The 19,277-nt window shown below is 39.2% G+C and overlaps 2 protein-coding genes across 9 annotated transcripts in view; one reads left to right on the top strand and one right to left on the bottom strand.

Annotated features, from left to right (window-relative positions):
* The first annotated feature begins 5,819 nt into the window (after window positions 1–5,819).
* Window positions 5,820–11,612, top strand: pdgfrl (platelet-derived growth factor receptor-like). The gene is made up of 6 exons (XM_017704107.2): window positions 5,820–5,974; window positions 6,867–7,131; window positions 7,735–7,880; window positions 8,023–8,322; window positions 10,423–10,559; window positions 11,223–11,612. The coding sequence occupies exons 1-6, from the start codon at window positions 5,920–5,922 to the stop codon at window positions 11,412–11,414; spliced, it is 1,095 nt and encodes a 364-aa protein (XP_017559596.1). The 5' UTR covers window positions 5,820–5,919; the 3' UTR covers window positions 11,415–11,612.
* A 394-nt stretch (window positions 11,613–12,006) lies between these two features.
* The window catches only part of mtus1a (microtubule associated tumor suppressor 1a), a 42,184-nt gene continuing 34,913 nt past the window's right edge, over window positions 12,007–19,277 (bottom strand). For 5 of the 8 annotated variants that reach the window (XM_037540430.1, XM_037540429.1, XM_037540432.1 and 2 more), the window contains 7 exons: window positions 16,482–16,696; window positions 16,051–16,156; window positions 15,782–15,855; window positions 15,603–15,698; window positions 15,041–15,157; window positions 14,742–14,839; window positions 13,241–13,457 (listed from right to left, as the gene is read on the bottom strand). In XM_037540430.1, coding sequence (XP_037396327.1) covers window positions 13,241–13,457; window positions 14,742–14,839; window positions 15,041–15,157; window positions 15,603–15,698; window positions 15,782–15,855; window positions 16,051–16,156; window positions 16,482–16,696 — 923 coding nt within the window. Of the gene's footprint in view, window positions 13,458–14,741; window positions 14,840–15,040; window positions 15,158–15,602; window positions 15,699–15,781; window positions 15,856–16,050; window positions 16,157–16,481; window positions 16,697–19,277 lie in introns of all 8 variants that reach the window. The other 3 variants (XM_017704104.2, XM_017704106.2, XM_037540431.1) reach the window with 2 other exon arrangements.

Below are 19,277 nucleotides of genomic sequence, written 5' to 3'. Positions count from 1 at the left end.
TCCATTTTCTAAGTCGCTTCTCCGTCAGGGTCGCGGGGACAGAATAACATTATATATAATATAGATCCCCCTGCGACCCTGACGGAGAAGCGGCTTAGAAAATGGATGGATGGATGGATGGATAATATAGATTACTGCACTTCTGTTTTGAATTTGAGGATAAAGGAACTGTACCAAATCGAACTCCCGCTCAATAAAATTGTGCTGATGCCAGGATTTGTTATTATACTAACATGAAGTTGATTGAAAAAGGACTAATATGACTGATGGAGCTCTGAGTTTGAGATAATTTGCTTTAGAATTATTACTTTGCAAAGTGGAGGATTGGTACTGGATTAAAATCATGATCTCTTTGGTTAGCACTCAAATTACATAACCGTCCCAAGTAAAACTAATCCAGCTTGAATAGGGCTTAAGGCAAATGTGATTATCACAATTAAATACCCAACATAAAGTGATTAATTATGATTCATTATTTCAATTGTTTGACATTTCTTTTATCAAATAAGCACAGAGAAATGTCACATTTACACTACAAATGTGGCAAATAGAGAATAGGTAAAAAAATGTGAGTATTCAGACAGTGAATAGACAGCTCAGAGAGTGTTTGCCAGTGCTAAAATAGTGTTGTCAAAATTGACCTTTAATTTACTAATGTAGTTACTCTGAGTTACGTTACACTTTTTCTTAAATCTACTGACCATGACCAGTATTTCTAAAAAATATATGTATATATTTTTAACTGTTTTCTTCTCATTAGCGCTTTGTTAAGGATAACAAAAAAGAAGAAAGTCACACTCACTTCAAAGTGCCTATAATAAGACTTTTTGTTTTATCATATTACAGTTTGGTGTACCCATGTCTATACTATCCTGCAGAGTTGATGGTGTCACAAGTGGCATGTAGTATAATTAGAATGTATGCAGCTCTATTTTGGTAGTCTAACTCTAAGGTTACATTCCTTGCTCTGTTTATGTTATAGACTGTCATGTCTTGTTTTGCCGTGGTCACTGTAGACATAGTCAAGTCCAAACAAATAGTCTTTCAGACTCACAAAATCAGTATAAAAAGAATCAAGCATGTTTGTCTTTCTCGAGAGCACAGAGAGAATAAGTGTTATGTTCGTAAGTATTTTGTAATAGAATGTGATATTAATAGCCTTTTTTTTGTCTTTCTTTGTAATTTGTAGAGATATAAAGACAATATATACAAGTGTAAATATTTGAGAACAAGAATGAAAGAGTTATTTGATGAAAATATCTGCGTTGGTATTAAAGCACCAGCTTTTGTCTGTTTTGTCCATAATCCGTGGGTATTTCTAATGTGGCCTCTATGCATTTTTTCATTTGTTTCAATTAAAGTGCTTTAACCCCTACAGACTGGCACTCCAAATGTGCTCTGTGTGTCTTACTGCTATACATCACTACTGCTTATAGTATTATAGTGTGATCTAATGATCCACATCACAGACCCTTTAATTGACCGCTGATACGCTGGAAAAATAATGCACTGAATTTGTTTTGTTTTCTTTCAGATGTGTACATTATTTCTACATGAATAAAATATAATGTCAGTACACATTCATCTCTGTTTACTCTATTCATCTAGAAATGATCTGCACATTTGCAAAAAGCAGATTCAGTGCATTTGACCATCGCAAGAAATGTTGCGCTGCTTATTATGAACCAGGAGTGTTCAGTCTGCACCACTGTTGTACGATTTAAATGGCTTGAAAGGAAGTTTGTGCTGAAAGTCACCGAGAGATTTCTGCTCAGATACTTTTGGCTTTGCGTCATTCGTAAAAGTGATCCTTCTGATTTCTTCTGTAAGACCTGTACAGTGCCTTTTGAAATAAACATTAGTCTTAATAACACGACTGTGTCACAGAGTGGATCTATTAAATTCAAACATCTTTTTCTATACATATTTCAAAATTAATAAAATGGGTCACTCCAAAACAGGATGAAAAATATAACCATCACCATATCTGTTGTAAGCATCCTTACATGCCTCCTATAGTGTTTCCACAACTGTAGAGTAAGATGTTCTGGTTTTAAAACTGGGAAACCCCAATTCTGATAATGTATCTTGAAGCTGGGAGGAAAAACTAGGCTGTTTTTTTTTTCCTGCTAGCTGGCTAATGGAGAAGGAAGGCAGCTGATGTTACTGTTAGAAAGCCAAATATATGTCCGTTTCATTAGCTTCTAAATCAGATGGATTTCATTATCCTCAGTGGTTGATGCATCTGCATAGGAGGGATGGACAGAAAAAAAAAAAATACAAACTCATGTCACACTAAAGGATACAGTGCAGTGCTACAGAATATTACAACACAAAGAAACAGTAGTAGGGTAAAATTCCCTTTCAATGTGCTTTTTTAAACTAAATCAGGTTATTCAGCAGTTTAAACATACCAAGGACATATCTAACATGTACCCTGAACCACAGGAGAATGGCTGTAGTTGAATTCAGTAGCTCAGCACAGATACAGCCACATTCTTAGATGCCGCGTTACCTGTTGTTCTCTATCTGAGGCGATACGTCTGCGCGTCCGCCATATTGGAAAGGTCAAGGTCTGTATGTGAATAAATTGACTTGTACTGAAAGATGATGAGTCTCAGGATTAAAGCGGCCACAGCTTCCTAGTAATCTAAGTTGCACGGACTGCTCTCGGCAGCTTTTATTGCTTTAATAACTAATACCGCTATTAGCCTTTTGCACCAGCAGACAAGTATTAGTTAGCGTGAGTTGCGGTACAATCCCAACCCCCACGCGTCAGGAAATCCATGTCTTAATCACTTCTAATCTTAATTCACATAAAATAAAGTCCCCAGAAACAGAGCAAGGTAGAAAGTCGACTTTCTATTGGCCAGCTTCTGCTCGAGCCTTTCGTTCCATCCTCAGTGTTGCAGCCGTCACTTTCTGATGCCTGAAGCTGCAAATGAAAATGAAGACAAGAAAATGTAAATGCAAACCTCTTTTTACCATTTCTTTTTCCAAACATCTAAGCAAATATCCTGCCAAAACTGAAAATGAAATGAAATACCTTCATTTGCAATTTCATTTTTCACACGAGCGCAAGCCGTTTGTGACAAAAGTAAAAATAATTTGAAAACGCCTGTTTGTCATTTTTTTAGTCGTTATAGAATAATGACTAAACAGCCTCGGGCAGCCCCAGCCATCTAAGGATAAACACGCCATGTTTCAGATCTGCTGACCAAACAGACCCAGAGAAAAGGTATCAGACCAAACGGCCTCAGAAAAAACTGTGAAAATGTTACACTTGCATTTATATCGAGATACACCATAGCTCTCTAAGTCATACGAACCAGTCTGTGCTCGACCAGGCTTGTGTTTGGTCTGATAACTTTTCTCTGAGAACGTTTGGTCTGATGCCTTTTCTCTGAGGCCGTTTGGTCTGATGCCTTTTCTCTGAGGCCGTTTGGTCTGATGCCTTTTCTCTGAGGCCGTTTGGTCTGATGCCTTTTCTCTGAGGCCGTTTGGTCTGACCGTATTTGTTCTGATGTTCAGTTTCACCAGATCTGATTCATGTTGTTTGATCTGAGATCTGAGTCAGGTGTTTCTTTGATGATGATGGCGATTCTACCGCAGACAGCTGAGGATGTCCTAAAATGTACCACGTAGCCCTGCCTCGTGCTAATGAACATATATTTACATGTTGGTCAGTTAGAAAATGAAAAGTGAATCTCCAGCAGGTGGCGCTGATGTTGGTTTTCATTTTCCTTTTCAATCTGACATGTAAAGCGCTTCAGTGCAGAAAACAGAATCACGGACGGTCACTTTGCTGTTGATTTATCCATTCTGCATTTTCGTTTTACTTTAAAATATTAAATTTAATTTAAAGAAATGAGAAAGTAAACTTTGCATTTTGATTTTAGTTTTGACACGTATCCTGTGTTTCATGAAGAAAAGCCAAAGCCAGAATGAAGTTTGTGTTTTCTTTTGTCTGTTAGCATCTTCATTTTAGATTGGTTTTCGTGAAAAAAACAGAATAACGACTAAAATGAAATGACAAAGAGGCATTTTCAATTTATTTTTACTTTTATCACAAACGGCTCATGCTCGTGTGAAAAATGAAATTGCAATTGAAGGTATTTCATTTCATTTTTCAATTTTGGCAGGATATTTGCGCAGATGTTTGGAAAAAGAAATGGTAAAAAGGTTTGCATTTACATTTTATTGTTTTCATTTTCATTTCCTTTTTGGCAGGATTTGCCTTCCATACCATTTAAGGTGGAATGGGAAATTGGAACAAGAAGCTGGCAAATAAGTTCTTCGGGTTTGTGTAGGTGCTAATGTTAATCTATTATGAATATCTACACGGGTTAAGTAATGCTTTAACTTACCTATCTACAAAGCCTTAACCATCACGGTAAATAAATAACTACATAAACTTAAGATGTCATTTTGGACAGTATCTTTTATAAAGTACCGCTCTGTAATGGTACTGCAGTCCAGCAGTGATGCTGACCGCCCTAAAGTGGCGGCGCTGTTGACGTACGTGGCTGAACCCAATGTGGCATCTAGGTAAGTATATTTATTTATGTAGCTCACATTGAAAAGTCATTCATACCACATTCTACCATTGTTCCAAATGTAGTCAATTACCCAAGACGTGTTTAATGTCTGAAATTTCTTGAGTTTTGCACAGGACCTAATGTAGCTAATCACTCATTTTTCTCAAACTTAGACTTGCTTTGTGTCTTAAACAATAGCGTAACTTTACTGTTAACCACACAATGCACAAAATTCAAACTGCTAGTACTATAATTAGCTCAGCAACAATTTTGTCCATTTTTAGAGACAAAAGTGTCATAATTGATCAGAAATCACATAAACTGAGGCACAGTAGTCATGCAGTTTGCACAGTGCTAATTGGCTTTACATGTTATCTATTATCCTTGTAGCTCCAGCGCAAAAATGAACAAGCAAACTTTAAACACCACAATGTCTTGACCGATTAACTGCATGAGGGGTAAGTGGGTTTTTTCACCAAACTATTTTCTTCTGAGTGCTTTAACAAGTGATTCTGATATCTCTTGCTGCAATAGCTTAAGCCACCAGCTGTGGGAGCTCTTTCATCTGTTGATCTTTTTGTCAAGCCATAGGCCAGTGTTTCTCCATCCTGGTCCTAGAGGTCTGCTGCCCTGCACATTTTAATTATTCTCTTGATTTAACACACTTTAAGTCAATAATGGGCTGTTAATTAGCTGGTAGGTTGGAAGCAGGGAAAACACTAAAATGTACAGGGGGCCCCCAGGACCAGAGCTGAGAATCAGTCTTATAGACCACAGTCCTTCACACCCTCAGCACTGCAGAGTTAAGTGCTTCTCAATGCAAATACAAATCAAATCAATCAGTCAAATACAAAGCTTCATCTAGTCAAGAAATTATCAAATACTTCATGAGCTTAATTAGTGTGAGGAAAACCATCAATCCCTGCAATGCTGTAGGTTCCCAAGGAGTGAAGAACAGTGCCAGGGAGGTTATGTAATAACAGTATTATGTGAATATTTGTGCATTAATCAAGAGTTTAGTGGAGAAACCAGAGGCATTTTACCTCATTTTCCACTGAAAGAAATCACTGGGTGCCAAGGCTTGGCTGTTTCTGAATATTTTATCTTTAAATAAATTGAATTGGTATCCCACTAAGTAGTAAGTCCAAGTTTATTGCATAAATCCTGCTGTTTTTGGACAAAGTGTCCTTTGCCCCACCAGAGGGCACCAGAACATTTTGCATAATTTTTGGGTCTGGTGGGGGAGTTGGAGGGTTGAAGGCATTCCCCTTTTCTTGCAGAGAATGACTCCTTCAGTGTAAACAGGTCAGTTGGTTCTTGGTTCTGGAGAATGTTATGCCTTCTGTAGAACCTGAAGAAAGCTCAGAACTGTCCCTGCACCATGAAGCTCTGGGTCTTCCTCACACTAGCACTGCTCTTGCTGGAGCTCCAGAATGGTGAGCCTATCTCCTTTTTCATTCTTCTGCTTTGTTGTTCAACTCCCACGAACATCCTCAGCTATAATTTTGAAAGTAATTGTGGGCGTGTGGCTTCTGGAGTTTGCCAGGAGTGATATTGGTGTTGGTGGGAGCGATGAAGATTCCAGACTCAGGGAGTGAGGTTGGGGACAGCAGCGAGCTCTACTTTGAAAAAACAAAATTTGTTATTTGGGATTAAACTTTTTAATCTCTTCTCATATTTAGTAGAGTGACATATTTCATCACCACATGCCTATTTCAAGCATTTATTGAAAGTAGCTTACTTTTATCTAGATATCGAACTCTTCGATATGTTTAAAGTCCAACTCTAGAGAGCTAATTTTAGAAACACTTTTATGAACATCTTTTACAAAGGTGCACATATCAATACATCCAATGTGAACACTGTCTACATCTTATGGCTCCATTTTGTGCAACAGATAAGTTTTATGTTAAGTGATCTGATCTTTTTTGCACATTTTGCACTAGTATTTGAACAAAAAAGCCCTATTTCCTGCTCTGCTGTTTATAGAGCTGTGGGTTGGAAACACGAAACGGATTAGCTTTCCAGATGGGAGAGTTCTGCTGAACTGTTCTCCTTCTCCACTCTCTGGCTCTGCTACTGAAACACTGAAGAAAATTAGACACACATTACTGGTGAAATGGCATTGCTTTTTCCATTCCTTATTTACATGGCAGAATAAGGGAATTCTAAAGTTGTGACGCTAATTTTCATTGAGATTCCATGTTACCTACATGCCTGCCATGTAATCTACATTTCTTGTAATTTTCAGATTGTTATAAGCTGCCAATAAAGCTTAGAAGTTCCACTAATGGCTTTGCACGGCACATCTTTCTCATGCTGACCCAGGTGCAAGTCGACATGTCAAGCGACAGAAAGATGCTCCTGAGAACCGTCTCAGACCAGGACGAAAGAAGGTCAAGTTGCGCCCTCCGGATGTCAGAGGAAAATCTCAAACCATTCTCACCCAGGTTCTGAACAAGGGCCGGTTCCTACGTCTTGGTGATACTCTAACCTTAAACCCTGGGAAAACGTTGGAACTAAGATGTAAAGGAACCAAGATTGGCTGGGCCTACCCTTCTTACTTGGACACCTTTAATGACTCTCGCCTCAGGTACTCCACTATTTTGCTCAGCAAGGATTGGAGCTGTGGGTCTTTCATTCAGGTTTCTCTAAAGATCTAATGCTACTTAAACTGTCAGGTGTTGATAGAGATTCCTATGAGTTTCAGCAGATCTTATTTTGTAATCCAAACTCAGAACAAACAAAGCGTAATATCACCTACTCTAGGGGTCACCAGTCTAATCCACAAAGGGCAAACGTGGCTGCAGTTTTCATTACAATCAAGCAGGAGCTCTCCTAATTAAGGATGTGCATTCTGACTGGTTTTCATATTCAAGTATCCATATTTTTGGTAGAACAGATATCTGTGACATATCCAGTTAACAGAATAAGGAGAAAACTGGAAGGAAAAAATACAACCACGACCTCTGCAGCCATGCTGACCCTTTGCACTTACCATTGGTGACCCCTCATCAACACCAAGAAAGTCCAACTCTTTTGGGAACCTAATGAAGTGACACCTTGTAGACTTTAATTTCAACCCATCTTTTCTCTGAAGACTATGAAGTTATTAGCGATGCTAATTAGGACTGAAACCCATTGGAGTACCTTATCTTACGTGTGTTTGATGACTCCTTTGTTATGTTTGTATCAGCATTAAGCAGCATGAGAAGTTTGGTCAGTTGACCCTGACATCGCCCTCTGCAGCTGACACAGGAGAGTACAGTTGCTGGGTGGTGCTCTGTGATGGTGAAGAATGTGAATCTGATCGCACCTCTGCCACTTACATATACTTTACAGGTACACTAGCATGTCTTAGAATGAATACCAGGTTTAAATACTGTTCCTGATAATGTTGCAGTACTAATATATTAGGCCCTGACAGTTAATGTCGTTCATCTCAGAGCGTAGATCATGCAAATATCTTTGTCTCTCTGCAAAGACAAAGATGAGCTGTTTGTCCCTTCGGCTATCCACTTTGAGATTGTGTACCTGAGGCCCGATAAGTCAGCCACTGTGCCCTGCCGAGTGACGACTCCTAAGGCCACAGTCTCACTGCACAGGGAGGTGCCACCAGAGGAAGTCTTTGCTGATGGAAGCCTCATCTCCTACAACCCGACTAAAGGTTTCATCTTGCAGAAACCCAGTCCAGAGCACGCAGGGGCTTTCTACTGCAAGGCCAACAGCACCACGAAAACCACCCCTCAGGTCTCCACTAAGTACCAGCTGCTCTATGTTGAAGGTCAGAAGGATACTGCTTATAAAGATGCAGGCATGTCTATTGAAGCACATGTAGAAGACTGATAGTTATACATTATTTTAAAGGAATACAACATTTTTCGTTTGCTGCATCTCTGTCAGCATCTATGCAGTCAGATAGCATAGCCAAAAAGTTCATTTGGACCCATTTACCAATGTCTTCCTAAGTTTTTTCATCAATTTGTTCTTGAGAAATGTTTTAAGAAAAAGTCAGAGCAAGATTCATGTGTTCTTAAACCTCAGAACTGTTCACACCTTTGTGCTCTTGAGTGTGTGTACATTCTGTTTTTACCTAAGAACAAATCCCAAATAAGAAAACACTGGTGAATGTCAGAATCTTCATGAAAACTGCATAAGTAGTTATGCAGTAGTTATAGTCACGCAGTCTCATCCAGGTTCTGGACAAGGACTGATTCCTACGTCTTAGTGATACTCTAATCTTTAACCAGAATCCATTGACTCTGAACTTATATAATATCTCGACTTTTTTTTGTGAACATAAATTCACTCTAAAATTGATGCCTGCAACATGTTCCGAAAAAGCTGAGACAGGGGAAATTTAAGACTAGGAGCACTGTGAAATGTTTATAAAACATCTTAAACAGGTGATGCAGTCATTTTTGGGTGTGAAAGGAACATCCAGAAAAGGAGTAACGAGCAAAAATCGGTTGAGGCTCACCGTAGATTCATCCGTAGAAATCCAACAGTTTAAAAATGATGTTCCTCAAGCAAGCGATTGCAAGCATTTGGGGATATTTCACTCCCTAAAATACATAACATCAAAAGATTCAGGGAATCCAGAAAAATCTCTGTGCATAAAGGACAAAGCTGAAAAGCACAACTGAATGCCACACCTGCCTGTATGCCAGGTTAAGACTGCACAGTGGAACATGTAAGTCAGCAGCATGCAGAAACACTACTGACATCTCTGGGCTTGATCTCATCTGAAATGGACTGATGCACAGGGGAAAATTTTGGTAGACCAAAATACATGGAAATAATGGGCATTATGTTCTCTGGGCCAAAGAAAAAAGACCATCCAGATTGTTACCAGTGTGAAGTTCAAAAGCCAGGGTCTGTCATGGCATGGGGGGTGTGTTATTGGGTGACCTGCACATCTGTGAGGGCATTTTTAATTCTAAACACATTATGGATGCTGCTTTCTAGACAATGTCCTTTTCAGGGGCAACCATGACTACAACAAGCCACATTCTGCATGTGTTTCCAAAGCATAATCAGAGAGTGCAGGTGCTGCACTGGCATTTCTGCAATCTAGACCTGTCTCCCATTTAATCGTGTGCAAAATACACCAATAAAAGGCTTGTATGGTTGAACAGTTGAAGACTTGTATAACAAAAGAGTGGCAAATACTATCGGTTTGCTTCTTCAGTGCCCAAGTAACTACTGAGTGTTGTTAAAAGGAAAAATGATATAAATCTGGGGGTAAACATGCTCCTGTTTTTCAGAACGTGTTGCAATCATCAAATTTGGAATGAGAATATATTTACGTTATATATATCACATTCATAAAGTAAAACAGCATTTTGTGGTTTTATACTGTTTTTAAGGTAATGCAGGTCAAAGAGAGTTTACTAATCACTGATTTCTGTTTTATCAGCATGTCACATACCATCCCTACTTTGTTTGTAGCAGCACAGTGAAAAAGCGTTTCTAATTACTTTTGATTTTCAGGTATATATGCCCGATCAGGCAGGGGTCTGTGAAAACAACACCCACACGACTACATACACTGCTCACATATTACCACAGATTCATCTGCAAAATTTAGCTCCATTTCTAAAAGAATGAAACCACTGACTGAAGTGCAAAAATATGTGTTTCCCATAAACGTTTCCTGACAGAATTCACTGGCTGCCTGGTTATAAGAGATTTGAGCCTGAGGTGCTTTCCATTCTTTTCCTTTGTACAGAGAAGCATGCCAAAAATGTTGTCCATTATAATCAACATTATGCTATAGAATGGTAGATGAAGATTAAAGTAAAGAAACTCAGGTATTTGGACGACAAGCACCATGTGATTTGTTTACTGCCGTGTGTATCCTCTCCCCACTTCCACATTCTAGTACCCAATGGTCCACCTTTTGCAACTATTGAGGCCTCTTCAAATGAAGTGAGTGGAGGGGACATCTTTAACATCACCTGCACTGTTCTGGGGGAGCCTGAGGTTGAGGTCAGCTTCAGCTGGAGATATCCCGGCCAGGTAAATAGAATATTGCTTTCTGGTAAAGGAGAGAAAGAGACTGGACATGATTCTTACCATAACAGAACATCTAACACCTAGCAGCAACACAGTGCAGCCTTCGAGTCTATAAAAAAGTGAGTTCTAGACTTGTGCTGTTGTATTATATTTGCTGTCCAGTGGAGGTCATTGGTCATTACTTTTCAAACAGGCCAGTTTTGCAGATCAGTTTATCATGTTTAGTTTATGGATGATTACCACAGACACTTTCCATGTATTTGGAAATTAACAGAAAACTAAAAACATTGAAGCATCTACCAACTGGCTTCTATTAGACAGTGCTTAAAATGATTTTGGGACACATCTATTATGTTTTTTTTTTTAACAATTATTTAACTTAATGTATTATGGCAACTGTGCATTACTGTATTCAGAAGTGCATAATTTCAGCTGTATTACAACTCTTCAATTAAAACTGTGTTCAACTGCGCAAAACAGAAACTAGACAAAATCCACTGAAATGTATTAAAGAACAAACCAAGGTACTGAGATAAAAAGAAGTGAGACATAGCAGAACGTGAAGGATATAAAAGGGTGCTCAGTTATTTGTACATCCCTCTGTACTTTCACAATTAGCAATGTAAGTAACTCAGACTGTTTACCTTTTTTTACATTCCATTCCAGGACCAGAGACCCGTCAGTATTCAGGACTCTTGGAGGTTGATAAACAGAGGCATGGGCCACACCACTCGCATCTCCCAGAGTGTCATGACTGTGGATGATGTGGAGACTATTGATTTTGGGAACTACATATGCACAGCCAAAAACACCCATGGAGAGACATCTGTGGCCACACTTGTGAACTCATATGACTAGTTTTTCCTAAACACCCAAGAAAGCATTAAATCTATAACAGACTGCTTTTACACAGACATCTTACTGCTGATTTGTATCGCTGGTACCACTTTACAGGGATTATTCAACATAAGGCTAAGGAATAAATGACTTTTTTGAAGGGGAAGCAGATGTTTTCATGTTAAGAAAAAAATAAAGTAAGGTTTTGTATTGTCCAGAGTGCTCATGTGTCTATGTGCTTCATAAATGCTATAATCATTATGTGTAATCCCTCATGGAAGCCAGTGTGTTACATGTCTCTGCATTGCTGGCAGTGAAAACAAAATAGGGCTGATGGTGGAGCTCAGTGTGGAAAGTGTGCAAAGCCTCTAATGGACTCCGTATGTGGAATGTGCAGTGCAGGCTCAGTGCTTATTTTGATTCAGCCTTAGACACTTTTTCCCCATTTTTCCTTCTCTCGCACTAGTTTTACTGAATCTTTTCTGTATTACTGCTGCCATTGTTAACGGATTTTGTAAGTTACCATGAACATATATCCATAGAAGGCTCCTACACTTTGAAACACTTTCAAGAAATGCAGGGAAGGAAGAACTTCACATTGTGACAAATCAACTTAATTGCTTTTAATATTACTTTATTTGCATATTTCCAAGAGTTTCAGTTTCACACCAATAAATTTAAACACCCACACACATTTCGTAGTTAAACAAATCCAAACATCTCATACATGTTCCTATTTCGTTTCACTTACTCATACAACCCCAACAAAGATATTTGAAATAGTCAGACCTGCAGTAGGAGGTTTCAGACAGTGAGGGGTGCTCTTGAGGCCATTGGAACATGCACGAACAGTCACTTCTTTTGGTCCCATGGTCATATAAGCTAGTTAGGGAAAATAAATTATTTTATCTCTTTCTTCTGGGCTCAATAAGATTCTAAACCCGTATTCATATTTTAATGCAGTTCTTATAGTGGCAGAGTTTTATCACTAACTGGAAGCAGTAATGAGGCTTTCTAATGCTCTGAAAGTTTAAAAATCCAAAACACTTTACTGACTTCAAATTCATGTGACCACTGAAGCCAGGCTTAACTGCAGCTTTCCTCAGACAAATATCCTCATATTACATAAAGTGTGGCAATCGAGAATTATGCCATGAGTTCATATACATTTGTATTATTTCAGACTTTTATCTTGCTCTTCAAATAAAGGGGATTAAAAACAGACAAATCTAACTATAAAAGGGTTTTTTCTTCTGGGAAATTTCCATGGCTAGTTGATACTACGCTCTTGTTCTTATGGTAAAATAAACAACGGTACACAGCTTAAAGGCTGTTAGTGGTAAAGCTTCTCAAATCACTGAAGGCCTTCATTCTTTGATTCTGATGGCACACTTGTCCTCTGCATAGAAACTGAAGACAGATTTTGGAAAAAGCATTTTATCTCTCCATTCAAAAGACAGCCATTAACACGTATTCCTGCATAACGCAAGACTGAGAACAATCCAGTGAAGGAAACGTCTAAAGTTAAAGCAAAAGAAAAGGTTACTGAGAAAAATGAGAAATTATGTACAAGCCCTGAGATTTTTTTCCCCTTCTTCCAAAATCAGACATGAAAGGCAAAAATACAAAAAGGTGGCCTCATTGGTTAAGTGCTTCTGTGCAATATTTTCTTCAGTTTTTTTTATTGTCATTCAGCTGTACAAGATTCACCTGAGAAAAGATCCATTTTGGATTAATGTCATTCAGGTGACAGGTCCCAGACCCACATAGCTAACATAGCTTTCATAGCTTTCTGCATGGAGGCGGAAGTCTCTTAGTAGCTGCTTCCAGGAAGCTGAGGGCCAGTGTTATCTGGGTGAAATGGGGGGGCTCGAGAAGAAGCCTGAGTTGCGAGGGCTTTGGAGAGTGATGGAGGGTGAAGAAGGAGAGGTTTTGCGGGGGCTGCTCAGGTCTCCATTCTGCAGCTTCCAGAGTAGCTCCTCATTTTCCATAGATAGACGCTTGTTGACTTTGGTCTCCTTCTGAAGAGATTCCTGCAGGACGGCCTGCTCTGTGGAGAGTTGCCTAAAGGGGGAAAAAAGCACACAATTGATTTTCACTAGTACAAATATAAGATCATTGGACAGCAAAAAATCTTTTCCTGTAAGCAGATCAAACCTATCTTCCATTACCAGCCACAACTATTCAGAAAAACCTTCAGTACAGTCCGGCACCTGGGCACACTTCCACAGACATCAAAGCAGCACTCTCTGTCCGATTAAAGCAATCTTAAAGCTACCCTTAGGACAAGTGTTTGGGTAAACACACTACAACAAGCACTTTGCATAATCACGTCAAGCCTTTTTTGAATGGCCTGGAGCAACCATCTGTGAGTGAACTAATTTCCATGGTGTGCAGCAAGCTCAGAGAAGCCCAGTGTACATCAAGTCGCCTGTTAGATAAATACACCTACCTTGTACCTAAACTCACTGGCCACTTTCTCAGGTACACTTAGGGGTGGGCAATGATTGTTTTTTCATTACTGTAATAAATTATGTGACAATGTGCTTTTCTAATAATATTGTGGATATCAGTGCTTAAAAGAATATTGACCAACAGTATGTTTCATTACAAATTCAGCAGTCTTCCAATACAAAAATAAATATATTTAAAATGTATTATTGTTTACTATACTTTAGAATTTGAAATACATGTTAGAATGAAATAATGTATTTGAAATGTAGGACACCCAGTACCCCCCCGCGACCCTGACGGAGAAGCGGCTTAGAAAATGGATGGATGGATGGATGGACGGACGGACGGACGGACGGACGGACGGACGGACATGTATCTAATGTAGTGGTCAGTAAGTGGACACAGTGTTTAAAAGCTCAGCAGCACTGCTGTGTCTAATCCAGTCTGCCAGTGCAGCACACACTAACACCTTGGTGCTGAGAATGTTTTACCACCCAAATAATACCTGCTCTGCGGTGGGCTTGTAGGGGTCCTGACCATTGACCAACAGAGTAAAGGGGGGGGTGGTACTCTCAGTACACAGAAATGGTAGTGAGTTGTTAGCATAAATTGCACTGGTACAAGTATCAGGCACAGCTGCATTTCTGAGGTTTTTAAACATCTCAATGTTAGTGCTGAGTTAAGAGTAGTCAGCCAAACAAACATCAAGCCATCAGTAGTCCTGTTGAAAGAAGCTGAACGTTGACAAAGACCTATGAAAGACCAGTACAAACTGTGCATGGAAAAAGATGAGCTACAACCTCTAAATATCAACATAGAGCGCGCATCATCGAGGTGTGTCTAATAAACAGGTCAATAAATGTACACAGAAAGGGAGCAGAGAAAAATGAGTACCTCGATAAGGCAGCATGTCTGTCCATTCTGGCTTTTAGGTCTTCATTTTCTTGTTGGACTTTCTTAAGACATTCATCAAGCTTCACATTTTTCTCCATCTGGAATAACACATTCAAACAAAATCAAAGTGAAGGTCTGGATTCAAGCCTTTTGCATCACAAAAAAATTCACATCTGAATTGCAACATGGTATAATATGAAATGCTGCTTTTAATTTATTTTTTCAGCTATTCTTAATTTTATTAAGCAGGGAAATATCAAGGATGAGAATCCAAAGGCCAAAATTAAGGCTGAGCTCACCAGTTTGTCCATTTGCATTAATTTCTTGTCCTGTTGGTGGATCTGCTTGTTCTTAATTTCCAATACCACTTTCAGACTTTCCAGCTCTTGCTCCAGGTAGAGTGTGTGGGAGTCCTTCTAGAAACACCAAAGGTTAGTGAGCCTCTTTGACACATGCAGAGGTTAAACAGAGGCAGAGGCATTGACAAATTGTTGATATACAGATGTTTTCTTTTGAAAATGCTTTTTTTTTTTGAACAAGTTACTTGCATATGAGAGTCAAAGTTACTGGGTTGCTCTTGTTACTGTCTCTCTTTATATATGTGAGCCTGCCAGTTCAATGGCAGGGTACTTATCTAAATCCTATTGTTGGCACTTTCAAAAGCTTTAAGAGTCAGAACTCACTTAACACTTTTTAGAGAGGTCTGTCTAATATTAACCCGTCACTCCCTGAAAATCGTTAGACCCTAAATGGAGAGAAGGGTTCAAACTTCGCTATCAGTGGGCACTATTCCTGTCTACCTGATTACACAGATAAACAGTACGGGAGCAGTCTAGAGCTGAGGGGTGGTATAAAACAAACCTGACATTTCTCAGCCAATTCTTTCCTCCAGTCCTCCTCTGCTTTCAGCTTCTCACTGAGCGAGCTGTTCTCAGCTGTGAGCTCCTCTATTTGATTCTGACAGAGGTGAAATGCATTAGTGTCAGTGTTTTGCTTTGAGATTATCTTAAGATTGAACTTAAATATAGTTATTGCCTTACAGATAATGTTGTTTCTGCATCTTTTAGTGTTTTTTCTAGAGTGTTCATCTCATGCTCATGAGATTGTTTGAGTTCTGAAGGAGACAGAAAACATAACCAATACAAAGTTATTTGTGTAAAGATTATGTATATATAATTATGTTTAAGGTTGGGTGGGTTGCGGGAACGGGGAGGGTGGGTTGCAGGAATGGGGGGTGGGGTATATGAACTTTGCATATGGAGCACTTAGTTAAAGGCTTGGGTGGAGAAAGAAAACATATTCGAGTCACCTTCAAAAGATTTTTCATAGTGCTGTTTAAGGCTCTCCACCTTCTCTTCATGGCTGGTTTCCAGTTCTTTCTTCAGAGCTTTATGCTTGGCTCTCAAATCCTCCAGCTACACAAGCAGAAAAACAGTCTCAGTATCTGAAGCACTCTGCCAAGTGTTTGAATGTTCGAGAAACCAAACAGAATGGGTACACACAACCTCGCTAGCTTGTAAGCCCAAATATAAATCACTTGCATAGTAATGTTTCAAGACAAATGGAAACTTAGTCACCAAAGATCAAATAACATTTAAGAACATAAGTGAAGAAATATAGGGATCATGAAATGAAAATATCTCTCTGGATGAGTTTTAGAGTAAATCACTGGGACATCCAAAAGAACTTCAAGTAAGAATGTCCAGAATTACAGTGAAGAAAACCATGCTTCTTACTCACCTGCTGCTCCATCTCAAGTCTGCACTTGTCCGCCTCCTCCTGGTATGTCTGGTGGACCTTCTCCCATTCTGCCGAATAGAAAGTCTTCAGGCGCTCCTCTAGGTCAGCCAGGTCGGAGCGGTGCTGCTCCTGTACTTTCTGCAGGACTCCATCGAAAGCTGCCCGCAGGTCCTCCTTCTCCTGCTCTAGACGTTCGCATGACTGTACAGAGCTCACTGTAGGGAAACAAATCAATCTTTCATTCAGTGTCAAAAGGTACATGACATTTGATCCAATCAAAAGTAGTAAACACAAATTGTTTTTAATGACAATTTTATTTATTGAGAGAAAAAGGCTGTTAAGCCCTATGTGGTCCTATGTTTAAAAAGTACCAGTCAGCTTAGCTACTGAATCAACGAGTTAACCAAATTTAATTGACTACTGGGTTCAACTTTAAAAGCCAAACCCAGGCATGATTACTGTGAGACCTGTTGGATCTAAACATCACAAACAGTACTGGTCTGGAATTGTGAAGCATCTAGAAGGTCTCAAAAAGCAGCACATGATGCCACATTCTAAAGAGATTCAAATACAGATGCGAAACAGTGATTGAAATCTGCCAGTCTGGAAAGGGTCACAAAGCCATTGCTAAGACTGGGACTCCAGTGAACCACAGTAAAAGCGATTATTCACAAATGGGGAAGAGTGTTGAACTTTTCCAGGTGGGGCAAACTTGTGCATCCACAGCTCATTCAGGAGGTCAGGAAAAAAAAACAAAAAAAAAACAGATGAGCATCTAAAGAACTATAGGCCTCACTTGCCTCAGGTAAGGTCAATGTACACAATTCCACCATAAAAACAACAACAAAAAAGACACTGGGCAAAAGTGCCATCCATGGCAGAGTTGCAAGGCACAAACCATTGCTGACCTAAACGACCCCAAAGAGTTTTGGGAAAACATTCTGTGGACTAATGAACCAAAGGTGGACGTTTTTGGAAGATATGGGTCCAGTTACATTTGGCATAAAGCTGACACTGCATTCCACCATAAGAACATCATAACAACAGTCAAACATGGTGGTGCTAGTATGATGATCTGCTTTGCTTCTGCAGGATCTGGGTGTCTTGTCATAAATCATGGAAGCATGAATTCTACTCTATATCATCAGTTTATAATCTAAAGCTCAAGTGCAACTGGGTTATGCAGCAGGCCAATGATCTGAAGCACACAAGCAAGTCCACCACTGAATGGCCCAAAAGACACTGAATGAAGGTTTCAGTGGCCAAGTTAAAGTCCTGACTTAAATCCCACTGAGATGCTGAGGCAGAATCCAGCAAAACAGTATTCATGGACATTCATGAACATTCAAAAACAAATCAATAGAGAAAAAGTATTCAGATATATTAATAACACCAACACTTTGTTTCAAAGCTTCTGTTGGCAATATCAGCTTCACAACATTTATGGTAAGAAGTATTTGTTTGGTTCGATTTTGGCCAATTCCTCTACACAAACTTATAAGATAACCTCTGATGGACTTGCAATTTCAAAATCCTCCATACATTTTCAATGGGAAAAGGGGAAAGAAGCTAGACCATACAAGCACCATTACTTTCTTTTTTATAAAACAGTTTTGAGTTATTTTGGCTGTATGTTTGAGGTCATCTTCTTGAAATATGTATTTTTTCACCAGACTCAATTTCCTTTGATGATGTCACATCATCAATGCAGCCCCATATCGTGATGCTCCCACCTCCTTACTTCACTGTGGGTTTGGTTTTCTAGAGGTCATACATCCAATTGTTCTTTCCTGAAACACGCTGAGCTAAATTACTGCTAAACAATTGCTTGCAGTGTAGTTCACTGCTTATTGCTCCTTGTATAACTGTTGTTTCTGCTGCTTTTGGGTCATCCTGCACTAATTTATAATGACTTCTTTCTTACCTTAGTGATCATTAGTCTGAGAGTGCGTTGTAAAATCTTGCATATCCAGGCACAATTAGCTGAACCAGTAATACTGACAGGAAGGTTTAAGGTCTGCTTTTTCCATTTGATTGCTGTCTAATAAACTTTGTCATTATTGTTGCTTATTGTGAAAAATTTTCACAGTAATGCTAAAATGAAATGCCCAACCCTTAAACCCACATAACATGCTTTTATTCTTCTAAGCCTACTTTAATATTTGTTATAGGCTTTTTAACCTTTAAATACTGCATGTGTAAGTTTGGTGCACGACTTTAAGCCAGAGCTTCAAAAGACAAGGTTTTGTTTTTTTTTTGTTTTTTTAAATGAAAACCCATTTGCTGCCTGGACATAAGGTCCTGCCAACTCCATACTATGATTCATAAGAAAAGTATTCTGCTTGGATACACAGTTGTCACCACGGTTATGAAATAACCGACAGCTCTACAAGTAAAGCTACAACTGATCCATGAGATTAAAAGTTGAGTTACAACTAAGAAAAGAGTTGTGACAGATGATAGTGTGATCGCTTCACAAGCAGGAACAGCACTTGAGTTGTGTGTCAAAACAGACACTTCCACAAATATTCCTTATTTTTGAATAGCTTCTATTATTGTTCGTAACAGATGCCTCTTAATCGACTCCCAGGGGAAGAAGAGACACACTGCTCTTGCAATGTGCACAGAGTTAAGTGACTGCTGGTATCACAGCTGCAGCTGCTGCCCTTTGTGTTGTACGTTGTGTATAAGGCTGACAAGTCAACCATTTCAAACTAGGAGGCTTGTGGGACCACTAAGATTTCTGGATCTAAATGCATGCCCAGTGTCCTTCAGCAGTTCACTTGCCAGTGTAGA

This window comes from Pygocentrus nattereri, chromosome 8 (genome assembly GCF_015220715.1).
Source record: "Pygocentrus nattereri isolate fPygNat1 chromosome 8, fPygNat1.pri, whole genome shotgun sequence".
NCBI classification, from domain to species: Eukaryota; Metazoa; Chordata; class Actinopteri; order Characiformes; family Serrasalmidae; genus Pygocentrus; species Pygocentrus nattereri.
Note: the sequence above shows the minus strand (reverse complement) of the source record. Positions and strands in the feature narration are given on the sequence as shown.

Excerpts from the sequence above, each read along its gene's own strand:
- pdgfrl (XM_017704107.2), top strand. The coding sequence starts at position 5,920 with ATGAAGCTCTGGGTCTTCCTCACACTAGCACTGCTCTTGCTGGAGCTC. Across the intron at positions 7,132-7,734 it reads TTTAATGACTCTCGCCTCAG|CATTAAGCAGCATGAGAAGT; the intron begins GTACTCCACTAT and ends TGTTTGTATCAG. Across the intron at positions 7,881-8,022 it reads CACTTACATATACTTTACAG|ACAAAGATGAGCTGTTTGTC; the intron begins GTACACTAGCAT and ends CTCTCTGCAAAG.